Source organism: Echinops telfairi, unplaced genomic scaffold (genome assembly GCF_000313985.2).
Source record: "Echinops telfairi isolate 266 unplaced genomic scaffold, ASM31398v2 ScPeMD7_28;HRSCAF=97, whole genome shotgun sequence".
NCBI lineage: Eukaryota > Metazoa > Chordata > Mammalia > Afrosoricida > Tenrecidae > Echinops > Echinops telfairi.
The window spans coordinates 2,719,032-2,735,135 of NW_022103925.1; the positions used below are offsets into that span (position 1 = coordinate 2,719,032).

At 61.0% G+C, this 16,104-nt stretch overlaps 2 protein-coding genes across 3 annotated transcripts in view; one reads left to right on the plus strand and one right to left on the minus strand.

Annotated features, from left to right (window-relative positions):
- The first annotated feature begins 489 nt into the window (after positions 1–489).
- On the plus strand, positions 490–10,213 carry NELFA (negative elongation factor complex member A). 2 transcript variants are annotated; one of them, XM_004715108.2, is made up of 11 exons: positions 490–759; positions 4,495–4,666; positions 5,678–5,839; positions 6,609–6,698; positions 7,113–7,243; positions 7,335–7,404; positions 7,684–7,772; positions 8,347–8,455; positions 8,963–9,234; positions 9,359–9,458; positions 9,545–10,213. In XM_004715108.2, exons 1-11 carry the CDS (start codon positions 550–552, stop codon positions 9,727–9,729), a joined length of 1,590 nt encoding a protein of 529 aa, XP_004715165.1. In that variant the 5' UTR covers positions 490–549; the 3' UTR covers positions 9,730–10,213. The 2 variants fall into 2 exon arrangements, with proteins under 2 accessions (XP_004715165.1, XP_045145464.1); XM_045289529.1 differs by having other exon boundaries at positions 491–759; positions 8,966–9,234.
- A 276-nt stretch (positions 10,214–10,489) lies between these two features.
- Positions 10,490–16,104, minus strand: part of NSD2 (nuclear receptor binding SET domain protein 2) — a 51,154-nt gene continuing 45,539 nt past the window's right edge. The window contains exons 19-21 of the mRNA XM_004715073.2: positions 15,687–15,793; positions 14,625–14,829; positions 10,490–13,723 (exon numbers count right to left, since the gene is read on the minus strand). Of these exons, the coding sequence (XP_004715130.1) occupies positions 13,452–13,723; positions 14,625–14,829; positions 15,687–15,793 (584 nt within the window). The 3' untranslated portion in view covers positions 10,490–13,451. The remainder of the gene's footprint in view (positions 13,724–14,624; positions 14,830–15,686; positions 15,794–16,104) is intronic.

Here is a 16,104-nt window from a genome sequence, read left to right on the forward strand (position 1 = left end):
CAACCGCGGGGCGTGGGAGGCGCATTCGAGAACGAACGCCCGCGAGATCGCCATCTAGGGGCAGGAATGTGGGGTCTGCACGCGTGGGCCGGGCCCGCGGTCAGCCCCGCCCAGGGACGCGGGATTCCCGGCGGCGACACGCCTCCGACGGGACGTAGCCCCGCCCCCGACGGGACGTAGCCCCGCCGCCTCCGCGCACCACAAACAAGCGACGCCCCCTTCTGGCGTCATCGTCTACGGCCGCCCCGAAAGCTGGCTCTGGGCGCCGCCATGATGGGTTACGGAAGACCACAGGCTTCCTTCCAAAGCGCCCGCCTCTCGGGCTCTCAGGCATCGCCACGAAGCTTCCCGAAGGCGTGCTCGCCACTCAGGGGCGTCCTTGCGGGGGCCACGCCCCGTGAGGGACGAGCGGCCGGAGGAGGACCCGCTGGCCCCACCCCAGGTCCTGCGGCCCGCCCGGGCGCCGCCATGTTGCGGGGTCCTCGCAGGGGCCTGTAGGTGTCCTCCTAAGATGCCGGTTCAGAGGCCCGGGGCTTTCCTCCCGCCAAGATGGCGTCGATGCGGGAGAGCGACACCGGCCTGTGGCTCCACAACAAGCTCGGGGCGACCGACGAGCTGTGGGCGCCGCCCAGCATCGCATCCCTGCTCACGGCCGCGGTCATCGACAACATCCGCCTCTGCTTCCACGGCCTCTCGTCGGCCGTGAAGCTCAAGCTGCTGCTGGGGACGCTGCACCTCCCGCGCCGCACGGTGGACGAGGTGAGGCGGGCGGAGGGGCCGCGAGGGGACCCGGCCGGCCCGCCCCGCGCAGCCCGAGACCCCCGCGCCCTCGCTCCGCCAGCCCGCGGCTCCGCAGTGCCCCCTCGGCCGCCTCGCCCCTCCTGACGCTGGCTTTCCACCCCCCCCAACCACCACTGACCCCCGCCCCGGACCCCCTTCCCCTCCAGCCTCACACGCCACCCACGCCGGACCCCTCCACCAACGTCACTTACTCCATCTCCTCCTCTCCGACCTCGCTCACCCTGAACCCCGAACGCCCTCCTTCATTCACCCCGTGTCCCCCTTCCCCTCCCCCAGCCTCAGGCCCTCTGACCTCACCCATGCCCACCCCAGTGCCACCACCACCTTGCCCTGGCCAGCGTCACTCACGGCAAACCCTCCCACTTACCTCCTCTTACCTCTCCCACTCTGACCATCCCCCCGGCCTGCACCGAACCACCCTCCCTCTCCCAACATCACCCACCCCGAACTCCCAGACCCTCGCGTCACCCACCGGGACCTTCCCGCCTTGGACCGCACCCACCCGAACCTCCCCTTTCCCAGCCCGCTGCCAGCGCATCTTCCCGGGGCTTCCGGGCTCGGTGGGCTCAGGCTAGGGCTCCTGTTAGCGTCTGGGGCGCCTCCCTGTGAGCTCCGGCAGTGGGTGGTCAGGAGGTACGGTCGTGGGTGCCGGCTTGGACGAACCGATAGAAAGCCTGCTCTTCCACGCTCTGGAAGTGCCCGTGCACAGCAGCTTCGCTACTTTTCCCTGCGAAGTACCCAGCTGCGGAGCTCACTGGGGAATCCTTTTTACCCCTACCCAGTTCGCGTTTTCACACCAGGCTGTCACTGTGCAAACAAAGTCGCCCACCGAGGTAGTCATTCAACCACGCTGTGCTTGCCTCACCATGCCTCGGCCCTGCCCTCTAGAACTGGGTTTTCACCTGGGGTGGGGGGCGGTGAGTGCCATCCCTCGGCTTGGAGAAATAGGCACAGTAACAAGGCCATCCACCGCCCTGGAGTAAATTCTGACTCACAGCAACCCTGTAGGGCAGGCTTGCCACCTCTTTCTCTCGCTTCACCCTAGGGCAACACACTCATCTACTCCCAATCACAGTCCACCCACCACCGCCACTGGGGTGGCCCCCTGCGAACCCTGGGTGCCTTCCTTCGGGGGCCCAATTTCCAGAGCTGCTGCATCAGCTTACACTCTGGGGGGCGGGTCTTGAAAGGTGTGTTCGGTACGTGGTCTTAGGTCCTTCCAGCCACTGGCTAGACCAGGGATGCCTGGTGGCGCAGTGGGTATTGGTGAGGGTGGTAGCCCCAAGGTCGGGGAGTCAAGCCCACCAGCTGCTTCTGGGGGCGAGAGAAGAGCTTGCTCCCAGAGAGCTGTGTGCCGTCTTGAGGCGGAAAGACTGGCAGCCTCTTTCCACGTGTATTTGGTTTCTCATCCGTCCCGTTTATGAACCATCAGTCTGGGCTCAGTCCCTGTCTGTCCTCCCTGCCCTTGCTCGTGAATGCTGCGTGACGTAGGTGACGAAGCCAGGGCTACCCTGAACATCTTCGTTTCCTGTGGACAGATGGGTTCTTCTGCCCCTGCCCTGCCTTGTTTCGCAGAGGCTTCCCTATGGACGCCAAGGCTTGGAAGACTCCTGATGTTCCGCAAGAGCCGGGGAGCCTTGTCCTTCCTGTGGGGGTCTCCGGTCTCCCTGCCATTGATGTCCTGTGAAGCGGGGACCATGCCCCCCGGGGTCATCAAAAAGACTGCCTTCCCCCCTGAGCTGCCTGGCCCCTTGGTTGGGACTTGGCTCCCTCCCTGCCTTTCTGAGGCACCCCTGCGCTCATGAAAGGAGCCCTGGGGAGCATTGGGTGAGGGTTGGGCTGCTGACCACAGGTGGCATGCCCGGTCACCAGCTCCTCTCAGGAGCCCCAGGGGGCAGGTCTGTGCTGCCAGGGCAGTGAGTTCAGACGGCAGTGGTTCAAACCCACCGGCTGCTCCTCAGGAGAAAGCTGAGACCATCTGTCTGCTCCCATGAAGGTGGCATTTCCGGAACCCTTCCTGTTAGGGACACGCCTCAAAGGCCATGGGGTTTGCCGCTGCCCACCTACCAAGTGCACGCCCCTGGTCTTCTGCCCCAGTGCCTGTGGCGTTGGGAGCCTCCACTGCAGTCTGCTGGGAGGCCCAGTAAAGCTGACTCGATGTCCCTCCAAGGGAACTCCCCAAGTCATGCTGTGCCTTCTCAGAGAGCCCCACCCAGGGGCTCAGCCCTGGGAGCCTTTCTTCCTGAGGGCCTCTGCGTGGGTTTGAAACACGGCCGGCCGGTTCACGGCTGCACACGGCATCTCCTCCATCATCTCTGGCTGTTGTCAGTGGCAGCTCTGGAACCTTGGGTTTTGGCTTCTAACGCGCTGGCTCGCTTTCAGCTCCCTCAGACGGGAATGACCTCTGAGCTAAAGACACCCTTGCTGAGGGCAGCCACCCTTCTGGAGACTCTGGTCCACAGTGACTCGGGGTCCTGGGCCACCTTTCCATCCATCCCCTGGCTTCCTGCTCTCACCAGGGCCTGCCTGGGGCAAGCGGGGTCCCCTTCCATGTCTTCATGTGACTGCCGGTGGTTGGTGGGTAGCTGTGACTAGTGGTCGTAGTAACTGGTCTCCCTAGTGATGTTGGGATGTTGTTTCTGGGGAGGAGTGTGACACGGTCCCTCTTCAGCCTGTCCCCTGGCGGTGCCCAGCCAGGCCAGCTCACTCCGGCCCGTGATGGCGATTTTCAGGCATCCCGCATCCTTTCCACAACTTCCAGCTGGCTCCGGTCCGTACTCGGTCCATGCCACCTCCCGAAGATTGAAGGGTGCTTGTGCCTGTTTCTTCCCATGGTGCATCCTGCCCCATCTGCAAATGAAGCGTCTGAAAACTTGGGTCCCTTCACCCCGAGGGGCTGGTTCTCTGGCCCTGACTCAGCCGGCCTTCCACAGGTAGCCGAAAGATTGTCACTGGCCAGCTCTTTTCAGAAGTAGCTCACCGGGTCTCCCCACAGTCACTCTGCCGTAGTCCGCTCTGGTGACTCTGAGTATTGGGAATACTGGTGGCATGTCCTCCAGCCTCCCAGCAACGGCAGGCCACCACATGCCACACCTCAACAACCGAGTGACGAGATTTGCCCTTGGAATACACAATGGGTTTGTGACCCGCTGTAGCTTGGGAAGGACTCGGGACAGCGTCCCCCCAGTGAGTGCCCCAGGCACCCTCCTTCCTCAGCAAGCCTCTGGGAAGGCGCAGGCGCAGCTCTCCCGCTCCTGCCGTCTCTGATGTGATGGTGCGCTCCCTCACGCGAGCTCACCTGCACCTGGGCCTGGCAGGGTCCCAGTACAGGGACCCTGGGTCCAAAGGACATACTCTCATCTCAGCTCTTCTTGGTTAGGCAGGTCCCTCTTTTCCACCTCCAGGGCCCTCCCCACTCCATTCCAAAAGGTTTCCGGGCCACTCCTGGTCTCCTGCAGCGGCACACAGCGAGAAGGTCACTGCTGACCTCTGGCCGCACATGGCTGAGGGAGAATCCAGCTCCATGCAGGGAGAGCCATAGGTGGCACGTGGTCCTTTGGGAACAGGTGGGCTCCAGGAAGCGTGCCAGCCCCCCAGAGTGGAGCCCCCCTTCTTGCCCTCACTGAGAACTGCCCCCAGGGGTACAGCCCCCCTCACCCTCCACTTCCTGAGAAGGCCGCCTTCTCTATGCAGATGAAGGGTGCCCTGGCAGAGATCACCCAGCTGGCCGCCCTGGACTCGGACCCCTGGGTCCTCATGGTGGCGGACATTCTGAAGTCATTTCCCGACACTGGCTCCCTGAACCTCGACCTGGAGGAGCAGAACCCCAACGTCCAGGGTATTTTGGGAGAGCTTCGAGAAAAGGGTATGTTGACTGTAGTGAGGAGGGCAAGGGGGTGTGTGTCTTTTATTTTCTGAAAGGTGTGAACTTGTAGAGGCTCCCGCTGGTGAGTACAGTGTGATGTGAGTCCTAAAGCAGCTATAAGCATGCGCCGTGCGCGCACGCACGCACACGCACACACTCCCTCCCTCCCTCCCTCCCGGCTCCTGGTCGGGCGTCTGTTCTCACTCTCAGGCAGGCGGGACCGCTGCTCACTAGGGCACTGGCTCTCAACCTTCCTGATGCCCAGACCCTTTCGTGCAGTCCCTCATGGTGTGACTCCCCCAACCATACAGTTATTTTCGTTGCTACTATTTCATAACTGTCATTTTGCTACTGTAATGAATTGGGCGACCCCTGTGAAAGGGTCCTTCGACCCCCAAAGGGGTTGCAACCCACAGGTTGAGAACCACTGCTCTAGAGGCTTCTCCCGCCCAGTGAGCTGCTGGGAGACAAGGATGGGGGCACCCACATGGGTCGTAGGGGCCCAGTGGGGGGGCCACACTGCCTTCAGATGAGGCCCCAGGCCAGCGAAGCCTCCAGAGTCGCCCCGCCACATGACTCCAGCCTCCGCACCGTTCCCAGTCCCGAAAGACCACTGCGGCTGCTTGCTGGCACTGCCCACAGGCTGCTCCCCTTCCGGGGCGGGTGTCCTGGGCACTGGCTCTGCATGGGGGCAGATGCCCATCCAGGTGGAACAGGGGTCTTAAGGTGGCTGCCAGTGTCATGAGAACTAAGACTGTCCCCCGTCCCTCCCCCAGCACGCCTTCCCGTGCGCAGTACCACAGACACAGGTGGCTCTCAGACACAGCGGGGCTTCGGGCTTAGAACTCTTACCCCCAGCCCTCCCAGCCCTCTAGCTCCGAGGGCCCTGCTGAGCCCCCTCACTGTCCTCACGGAGGAGACTGTGGCTGACAGGGCCGGTGGGGGTGGGCGTGGGGGGTAAGTGATCCGCCGCCGCCGTGGCCTGACCTCCCGTTGCTTCCCGATGTGCAGTGGGCGAGTGTGAGGCATCAGCCATGCTGCCCCTGGAGTGCCAGTACCTGAACAAAAACGCCCTGACCACCCTGGCCGGGCCCCTAACGCCCCCCGTGAAGCACTTCCAGCTGAAAAGGAAGCCCAAGAGTGCCACGCTGCGCGCAGAGCTCCTGCAGAAGTGTGAGTCTGCGGCCGCCTTCTCCCTGCCAGACCCGCCCGCTCCCACAGAGACAGTGTGGACGTTTTCTCAGACAGGAAGCAGGCTACTCTGAAAAGCGGCTGCAGGAATTGAGAATGTCCAGGGAAGAGGGGTCTCATCACAGAAATGAGGCCTGTGGCAGCTGAGCCTTTCTGTCCCACACCGTCCCCACGAGAGCCAGGGCAGCCCCGTGGCTACCGAAGCCCAGGGTACTGCGGGCACCTCCCGACCAGCCAGTGCCCACTGTCTTGACCAGTAGGACGAGTGGGTCTTTCCTTCAGTATTCCCCCAGAGGGCAATGCAGCCGGGCACTGGCCCTTCGAGTTGTATTTTTCTTTTGTATTTTGAGTGGAACACAGAAGAATCAGCTACTGCTGTATTTTGGGGTCAGAGTGGGCACAGGGTGTCTGAGGCCCTTCTTCATCAGGCCCTGTCCCCTGCCCCAAGGGGCTCCCTCCCGGTCACTGACACACACAGGGATTTAGCTCTTGCTGAGCCAGGTCAGGCTGGGATGCTCGCTCGCCCTGCCCTGCTGTGCATGAGGGACCTCAGGCTCCGCCAGCCACAGGCCAGGGGACCTTATGGGTCCTGGGGTGCCGGCCTTGGACTCACAGTGGCTCTGCTCCATAGGGTTTCTGCCCCTCGGGTCTGTCACCCTCAGACTTTACAGTCTGGCTTCTTGTACACCTCCCAGGCAGCGAGGTCCCTGTTTGGCCGGCAGGTGGAAACCCATGGCCTTTGTCCTTGCAGCCACCGAGACTGCCCAGCAGCTGAAGCGGAGTGCAGGGGTGCCCTTCCACGCCAAGGGGCGGGGCCTGCTCCGCAAGATGGACACCACAAGTAAGTGGGCGGAGGAGTGGCTGGCCCCATGGGGGGAGCTCTAGCCTTGTGTCAAGTCACTGGCCCCGACTGCAGCCGGCTCTGGGCTCTGCACCCTTGGAACAGGGTGAGGGGCCTGGTGGGTGGGCTGTGGGGGCCGCTACAGGGCTCTGTGAAGTACAGGCTGAGCCCCTCCTGTGTGGGAGAGCATGTGCTTTGACCCTTGCTCTGTGGGACAGCCCCAGGCAAGGCCGGCAGGGACATGGGGAGCCAGGCCAGGCGTGGAAAGCTTCCTGGTGACAGGTGCTGTCCCTGCCACCACCCCAGCAACTCGGGCTAGGGAGGGGGACTGGATGGCATGGGTTGGGTAGAGAGCTGCACCCTGGGATGGGACGCCCCTTCGACCCCCAGACCACTGGCAAGCTTGTCCCGCAGCCCCGCTCAAAGGCATCCCGAAGCAGGCCGCATTCCGCAGCCCCGCCACCCCAAGCGTCTTCAGCCCTGCTGGGAACCGGACCCCCATCCCACCATCCAGGACTCCACTGCGCAAGGAAAGGGGCGTGAAGGTGCGCCTGTCCCGCTCTGCCCTGCCCCACCTCACCCTGTGGGTGCTGGGGGTGGGGGACAGGGTGTCAAGTGTACTTTGTCTTCCTGAAGCTACTAGACATTTCTGAGCTGGACGCGGTTGGTGCCGGCCGGGAGACCAAAAAGAGAAGAAAGACTTTGGGTATGTGGTAGCAGGGAGACTGCTGGGGGACTCCGAGGGGTAGGCACATTCCAAGAACAGAGCCAGGTCCTCAAGGCCCAGAGCTGGTGCAGCTTGGGGCTGCCATGCGATGTGGGCCTGCAGACCCCCTCTGCTGGTCCTGCCCGACTCCTCGCCATTGGGGACCTGTGGTTGTCCGGGTGGCCTCGTGCTGGAGGTCTGGTCTTCACCCTGTGCTGGCTGGGCATGACGGCATTGGGGGTGGGGGCGCCACGGTGCTGAGGACCCACTCTGTCTCAGACACAGAAGTGGTGGAAAAGCAATCCAAGGAAGAAGCCCTCGTGGAGAACGCCACCCCGGAGTACGCGGCCGGCCTGCTGTCCACACAGGTAGGCTTCTGCCCCCAGCCCAGAGTCCCTCTGCTAGTTCAGCTCCCCCCCACCCCCCCACCCCCCAGGGCTGGCCGCCCAAACATTTCCTGTGCGAGCTTACGTTGGTTTGTCTGTGCGCCTGTGTGCAGGGGTATGCATTTGAGGGACATGAGGCTTGTCAGATGGGCTTGATGTGTCCAGAGCCACCTGTGCTGGCCCTCGGGGCATGAGAGAGAGTGAATCCTGGGGCACCAGAGCCCAACAGTACCTAGTGGGGCACAGTGGTTCTTGGCTCGTGAATTGCAGGCGGGTGCAGGGGCGGGCTGTCCTCCCACAAAGCCGGGGACTCTGGTGCCTCTCACTGCAGACACACCTGCTTCTTGGGTGCCTCTATGGTCAGAGAGTGTCATGGAACCTGATTTGTCCCTGTGAGTCAGGGGGTTAGGGAGGCTCTTAGGCCATCCCTCCCCACCACCCCACTTCTGTTGGTCCAGCCAGGGACCTGGTGGGGGACAGGCCTTGCTGCACCTGTTCGGGGAGGGAGCCAAGCAGAAGCTGCACCCTTCCCAGACCCACCAGAACTGTCTTCCAGAAACTCGGGTCCCTGAACGAGCCAGCACTACCATCCACCAGCTACCTGCCCGCCACACCCAGCGTGGTCCCAACCTCCTCCTACGCCCCCAGCTCCGAGGCCCCGCCAGGTGAGCCACGAGGGCCGCTGTCCCCGCCTGCCTAGCCATGCTCCGCCGTCGTACACGCATGCTCAAGAGACTCCCCTCAGCAAGGGTGCTGCCCACCTTGGTGGTGCCAGCAGTGAGCAGAGTACAACCCCTTTGTGAGTGGGTGTGGTGCCCAGGGCCCCGTCTTCCTCTACTGGGTCAGGCGCCACCTGTCAGTCCTGCCCTGAACAGTTTGCCTGGTGGGCCCAGGGCCTGGAACAGCACAGGAGACACCCTGCTCAGGAGGGGGTCTCTACGAGGTGGGGGCAGGAAGCTAGTCTGAGCCCGAGACCCCAGCACCTTTTGCCCAGACAGCAGGGGAGAGGTGTGGGAGGGGGAGAACAGGCTCTGGGGGGCTGCTGGGCTGAGGGAAGGCACGTAGCCCTGGGCATCCGGCTCCACCCTGCCTTTCCTGAGTTGATCCGCCAACCTGTCTGGAACGGGGGCTGGGCACAGTGTGCCAGACCTCACAATGGCCACTTCACACAGCAGCGTCTTCCCGAGAAGCCAGCTTACAGGCCAACCGGCCCCCCGAGGAGTCCAGCACCCCAAGCCCCATACTCCCAGCCCAGTTCAAGCAGAGGGCATCCATGTACAGCAGCAGCCTAAGCCCGGCCACAGCCATGCCCACCCCGACGCCTGCCACCCCCACTGTGCCCCTGACGTCCACCACAGCCCCAGCTGGTACCCCTGCAGCCCAGACGCCTCCAGTGGCCATGGTAGCCCCGCAGACCCAGCCCAAGAAGAAACTGCTCCTCATGGTAGGTGGCCTTTGGTGTGGCCAGGCCTGGGCCACCTGCCTCTCTACCCCCACCCCACCCCACTCAGGTGGTGGTGGGAGGGAGGTTCCCTGGGATCCTCATGTGGCCTATGCCCTGCCCACAGACGGAGCACATGTTCGCGGCTCAGGAGATGTTCAAGACGGCCAACAAAGTGACCCGGCCCGAGAAGGCCCTGATCCTGGGCTTCATGGCAGGGTACCGAGGTAGGTCCTTGGGGGCTGGACTGGGCCCTGGGGCCAGCTGTGGGTGAGGTCTGAGGGTGGCCAGCCCACCAGTCCCTCCCCCACAGAGAACCCGTGCCAGGAGCAGGGGGACGTGATCCAGATCAAGCTGAGCGAGCACACCGAGGACCTGCCCAAGGCAGACGGCCAGGGCAGCACCACCATGCTGGTGGACACTGTGTTCGAGATGAACTACGCCACGGGCCAGTGGACACGCTTCAAGAAGTACAAGCCCGTGACCAACGCCTCCTAGCCAGCCTCGACGCGTCTCCAAGGAGCTGCGGCTTCCCTCACTTGGCTGAGCACGGACTGATAAGACACCTGGCCACCCAACGTGTTCGTCTCTTAGGGCCCTTCCTCTGGGAGTGTTCTGGGCTGATTTACACGTTTTTAAATGTGGGTTCCTTTGTGTGGCATTCAAGACAACTTTGAATTCACGATTATGTTTTTGCATATGAACCACAGGCTGGGAGACCTCCATTTAGGAGCAGTGGTTTGCTTGCCTTGTACTTTTCTTATTTGGGCAAGAATTCCACTGACCGGGACCGATGACTTGCCAGCTTGATGCGCGCCCGCCCCCCCCGCAGGTTGAAGGGACCAAAGGTGGGATCTGGGGGCCAGAGTGGGGCCCCACTATGAGTTTTGTATTTTTTGTAAAGTTGTGACCATTTCAGACAGGGTCTTCAGACTATTTTCCTTGTAAAACAACTAGAATAAAGTTGAGCTCTTTCTGAGAATGCCCACTTTGTCCCCCCACATGCTCTGGTCACCATCCTGTGCCGGCGGACACTGTGCAGGCAGCTGCCCTCAGTGGAGAAGACAAGCGAGTGTCCAACTGCAGGGCTGGAAATAGGGGTCCTCTTGGCCTTCAGTAACTTAGGAACCAGATGAACAACTTTTTTATGAAAATGTATATCTAAGTAAGGCAGGTTCCCCCTAACCCATCGTCGCCCCAACCTCCAGAGTAGAAACAAAGTCTCAAGCATCAATCAACACACCACCTCGCCTACAAATTAAGTTAAAGAAAAAAGCCTTTAAAACTTTTTTTAATACAAAAATACTCATACACCATTTTCCAACACAACTTTCACTTTAAATGCTATTTCCCCCCCAACTGGCAATTCTCAAATCTACATTTCAATATATTGCCCCCCCAAAGTGAACTTCAAGTTTTAAAATCTAACTATCAAGGCTGATGACGGGCAGGGCACCCACCTGGCCTTCCACTGCGAACGAAGGATGGATAAATGCCAGGACACACTTCAGTTTAGATCTGACGGGTGGTTCACAGCTCAGCAGGGCGAGGCCCATGCCGCCCTGAGCAGACACTCGTGAGTCCATTTGGGTGTCTGTGAGGCTCCTCGCCAGAGTTGGGGGGTTGTCCAGGCATTGTGCTCACTAGCGTACAACAGGCCGTTCTGAAGAGGGGTGGCATGTGCATCCTGGTCCAGACGTGGAAACTGGACTTGTCAGGATTCAGGCCACATGCCACGGGGCGTGGTCACCGGGACGGGCCCAGCTCAGGCCTGCAACCCCATGGGTGGGGGTCTACGGGGCAGTGGTTCCCCACCAGTTGGCACGTGCGGTGTAGCAGAAGCTGCCACATCTCTGGCCCAACAGTCTTGAGAGGCACCACGGCGGTGTTGAAGGCCCAGTGCCGGCAGTGGGCAGCAGTGTGCCCGAGAGGTGGGTTCCTGGGGCCGTTGTGAGGGCGGGGCAGGTTTGGGTTTGGTTTTGCTGCTTCACAGTAACGAACGAGAGGCTCGAAGCTGGTCACCGAGTGAGTCCCTGGAACAAAAGCACCCTGCGCCGCCGACAGGCCCGTGCCCCGCAGCTCTGCCCATCGTCTCGAGATGGCCAGTTAGTGTTATTTTCTCATTAGCAGGTTTTAGAAACAGGAACCATATTAAAAATCTTGTAGTCTCTCTCTTGGAAATATCTAAGAAATAATTTGGAAATCTACCACATAGGAGAGTTAAACCTGGCCAGGTTTTACTACCATCTCGTATGAACCGTGACCCGTCTCCCAAAGTGCACTGCAAACCAGTTTGGGTCAGGGCACTCGGGCAAGTCCACCAGCTGCTGGGGGAAGGGGCTTCTGGGCCAGTGAGAGCAGGACTGCCTGGTTCGCCGGTTCCTCTCCCACCCGGGCTGGGAAAGGTCTCTGTGAAGTGGAGGCTGCTGCTGGGTTTACACCCGCCAACACCCTTTCAACTACTGTCTGAGCACCCGCCCAAGGACATGCAACCTTCTCAGACCTTCCAGGAAAGGTGAGGGTTCTGAGGCAAGCACAGGCCACGGGAGCTGTTTGACTATGGAAGGCTGTCCCAGAGGGATCTGCCCACATGGTCAGAAGTAGACCGTGTTGGTTCCTCTCGGTCCCGTGTGGTGGTTTGACCACGGGGCAGCAGTACCACTCAGTCTGTGCACAGGGACACAAGTAGGCGCCAGTGCCGCCAGCCTCCTCCCCAATTCAGCGTGGCCACGGACCTGCACACTGAAGGCAGAGTCACCCACGAGGCCACAAGGTGGCCCAGGAGGAAAGTAGCTCCCAGAGCAGAGGTCACAAAATCACAGAAATCAAGCGTCTTAAACCCAAGTATTCACTACAATTTCACGAGACACGAAACAGTTCTGAGCAGGACGCTGAGCCCTCAGGAGAAGACAGGGTGATTACTAAGGAGCGTGCGTAAACTGTCGCTAAAGCAGGTCTTCTGAAGCTCCTGTGTCAGTTGAGCGTGTGGGGGCAAAAGCACCTGCCTCTGAGTGTGGTGTGCCCACCTGTGCCAGGAGAAGCAAAGGCACAACCCGGGGCCCTCTCCCTCAGGATGCTGCAAGCATCCCAGGGTCAGGAGAACCCCCAGGAGAGAAGGGTGCACTCCTCCGCAGGCACTCCCTGCTCTGCACAGGTGGGACTCGGGAGAGTAGACATGGCACACGGGCAGTGGCGCCCTGGTGAGCGAATTCAAGTTTGCTGCCGGGCCAGTGAGACGGGCCCTGTGGATGTCAGCAGCCCTCACCAGTCCCTGAGGAGAGGGTTTCCATGGGTGGGCCAGCCCAGCCCGGCCTGTCTCCTAAGGTGCTCACAGGGCAGAACACAGTCCTCCTGCACAGGTGTTTTTCACTGGTGCCAACATGGGATACCAACATGCAGGACTGCCAGCTGGTGGCGCAAGGCCCATCAGAAATACCTGGCTTAGTCAATGGGGTCTGTGAACTGAGTGTAGCAAAAACAGACTGAGAATAAAAGTCAGAAAATGGTCGAGAAAAGCCAAAGGAGAAAATACACAAACTGTCATCCCAAAATGTTGAGAAGGACTGAGCGTGCGCTCCGAAACCCGGCCCCAGAGGCACCTGCTGGCATATCTAGTTCCCGTCGTGGAGAAGGGAGAGGAGACTCGTCGGGCTACGCTGTGCTGCTCACCAACCCCGGCCCGGGCCAGCTGCTCCCTAGGATGGAGAAGCAGCAGGAGAACGAGAACTTCACATTAGTATGACAATCACATAGCCCGTTCCAGAAGCGCACAATAATGACCAAAGCCATGGTCTTGCAAGACTCCGGGTCGAGGTCAGAGGCCATCCTGGGGCAAGGCCTCACCCTGTCTCCCGAGGAAGGGCAACTCCGGCAGGAAGAAGCCGCGAGGCATTCTACCCATCGAGGAGCTGGAACAGCAATCCTCAGAGGAAAAAAACCCTCCAGGGCAGGCGTGATCAAACCATTCACAGGCCACTTCACTTCCAATCATAACTTTTCCTAGAGAATAAAGCGGGAGGGAGCCCTGACGTGTTGAGGTTCAAGTGAGACTGTGGAGCGAGGCTGGAGGCTGGTTTGTCTGGAACATTCTGAGCTGGTGATCAGTGCAGATGCAGCAGACGCTGCTGAGGTGGCTCAGTGGTGGGGAAGGCCCTCCCTCCCGGGCCTGGGCGTCTGTCCTGGGGGCGGGCAGTGAGGCTGAGTGCCCACACCGCCAAGCGCTATTTGCCCTCAGGGACCTGCCACCAGCAGCGCCGCCGCCGCCTCTTCCCTTTCCCCTTCCTGGGTTCTGGGCAGGGCTTCTCAGTCTTGGCGCCCCTGGGCGCCTCGCCCCCCCCATCGTGCTCGGCACAGTAGAGCCGCCCGTCCTGCGTGGAGCTGAAGGCCGTCCCCTCTAGGTGGTCCTTGCAAAAAGAATTGGGGCAAAAGTGGCAAAACGAAGTCGAAGGTTTGCCACACACATCACAATGGTGCCAGGGGCATTCCCACTTTCCTGCAACAAAGGAGACAGCGTCAGCAGACATCAGGCATGGTGGAACCCGTGTGCACGGGCTACTCCACCCAACGCATGCGGTTCACACCCAAGAGAAGGCCTCGCCCCACCAGCAACCCTCCGCCCTGGCCGCCTGGAGACTGCCCTCTGCTACCATGGAAACTGATTCTAACCCCCACAGGTGTCTTGGGCATGAATGGCCCAGTCTCTATGTACGTAGGGCCCAAGCTTCACCATGACCCCTGCAAACACTACTACTCTAAGTCAAAGTGGCCTAACAGGCACTGCGCTGTGATCCACCCAGTGGGCAGTTCCAAACCTGGTCCCTGGGCTTTCGACTCCCGTTAACGGTTACAGTCTCTGAAACACACAGACACTGCTGAGGCCACGGGGGCTCCACAGCCATGCGAGATCTGGGTAGTCCAACATGTCTGAACTCCTTCTAAGCTCTGGCTTCTGGTCCCTAAGTGGGCCTCTGCCTCTTCTTCTGCAGTACCCATGATGTCCGTGATCTCCGGACCGGTGGTCTGAACCCGGTGCTGCTCCCCCTTCCTGCCCCTCCTGATGAGCGGCCCACAAGTCAAAGGGCCTAGGCTGCAGAAAAGCCCGCCCCCAAAGTCTGAGCCTGCCCTCTGGGGCTTCAGTCCCTGTCAGAGACACAGGTGGCAACGGCTTGGTGGCTGGGGTGCTCTGGCAGGTTTGCCGTCAGCGAAAGCCAGCATAGAGGAAGGACACTCGGCTGCTGGAACGTGGCAAATCGCAGGCTGTCACAGCCCACAGGGACATGGAGTTTGTAAGCTGCCACGACAAGGTGGCTTACCACAGGGCCGTCACAGGGGACAGGGACACACGCTCTGACAGGCTTCCAGCGTCACCACAGTGACACACAGCCGCCACTCACCGAAGGGCCGCTTGCCAAGCCCGAGGCACGAGAGGTGGTAGGCCTTGGTGCAGTACTTGCGGTCACACAGGACCAGCTGGCCCCCGTCGCCACAGCGGAAGCACTCATCCTCGGACACCTTCTTGCCTTCGCCCCTGGTCCTCCGCCTTCTGGTTTTCTTCTTGATCTTTTTGCCTTTGTCCTCTGAAGAGAGGGATGCCGAGGTCTGGAAGCCAAAGACAAGGACAGTGCTGGCTGCAGGGGTCATGGTCTTAGAGTGAGGCTGAGAGGGAGGTGTGAACGCTACAGGCTCTGGACACATCCCAGAGTCCAAGGCAGAGGGGCCAGCTCAGCACCAAGGGCAACCATGGGGTGTCTCACTTGGTGGATGCATCAGGCACTCAAAAAAAGTGCCGAGGGCAGGGGCCCATGTCCAAGAGGCGGACTCCGGGCATAGGATGAGGCAATTTCCAAATATCTTTGACCGGGCTGCCCACTACTGGGACCAGGTCAGAGAGTCAGCCAGCTGCCCAGCCCTCACTCCTCACCACGGTGGGCCCTAGTGACGCTGTTCGCTGCACTGGGCACAGGGTGAGGTCCCCCTCTTCTGACACATGGTGGGTGGTGGACAACCAGCCCCACTCTCTAGTCTCCGTCCCCTGGTCAGTGCAGACCCTCGTACAGCCTGATGCTGTCTGTCCCCGGCATGCCCCCGCCCACACACGGGGGCCAGCTCAGTGGGCACTGCCCCTCCCATCTCCCCCACCCGAGTCTTAGGTGTGACAGACTGATGCCATGACTCATGGACTGCGGAAAAAGGCCCACCCTTCACCCCGCAGAGACAAGACAAATGCATGGGCGAGGTGTGCGAGTCTCAGTCTCCCGTGGTGGCCACGATTGGTGGCATCACACCCAAGGATGTTTCATCTGCAGCAGGGTCCTGGGGTCACTGCTAGCCCGGCTGGTCCCCTTGCTGCAGTAGTAGGGTCTGGCTGTCAGCAACAGGACCAAACCAAAAGCCAAACTGTTGCCTGCCGGGGGAGTCCCACACCTGGCCTAGAGTAACAAACCCTCCGGCTATACCTTGGGCCGGTCTCCCAGGAATCCGCTGCAGTTGGGAGCACCGCACCGACAGACGGTCTTCTCATTGCCCAGACAGTCGAGGTTGTAATTAAAGGTCAGCTCTGTTCCTGGGGGAGAGGGGACACAGAACCTGCTCTCTAAATAGCCAGAGGTGCAGATATCCGGCAGGGGCCACAGACACCACAGGGGCCCTGAGGGCACTGGGTAAAGCACCCGCTGCTCACCCAAAGGTCGGCAGTTTGCACCAACCAGTCACTCTGAGGGAGAACAATGAGGCTGTCTGTATCCCCAAAGATCGACAGTCTCCAAAGCCCTGCTGAGCAGTTCCCCACCCCTACCCCCCCACCCCCACCCCCCGCCAATCCTACAGGGTAGCACTGACTCAGAATGACCCCACAGCTTTCCCACGCTGCTTCAC

Bases quoted from the DNA above. Each gene is read 5' to 3' on its own strand.
- NELFA (XM_004715108.2), top strand. From the start codon at position 550: ATGGCGTCGATGCGGGAGAGCGACACCGGCCTGTGGCTCCACAACAAG. The intron at 4,667-5,677 runs GTATGTTGACTG...CCCGATGTGCAG, and splicing joins GGGAGAGCTTCGAGAAAAGG to TGGGCGAGTGTGAGGCATCA. The intron at 7,244-7,334 runs GTGCGCCTGTCC...GTCTTCCTGAAG, and splicing joins GCAAGGAAAGGGGCGTGAAG to CTACTAGACATTTCTGAGCT.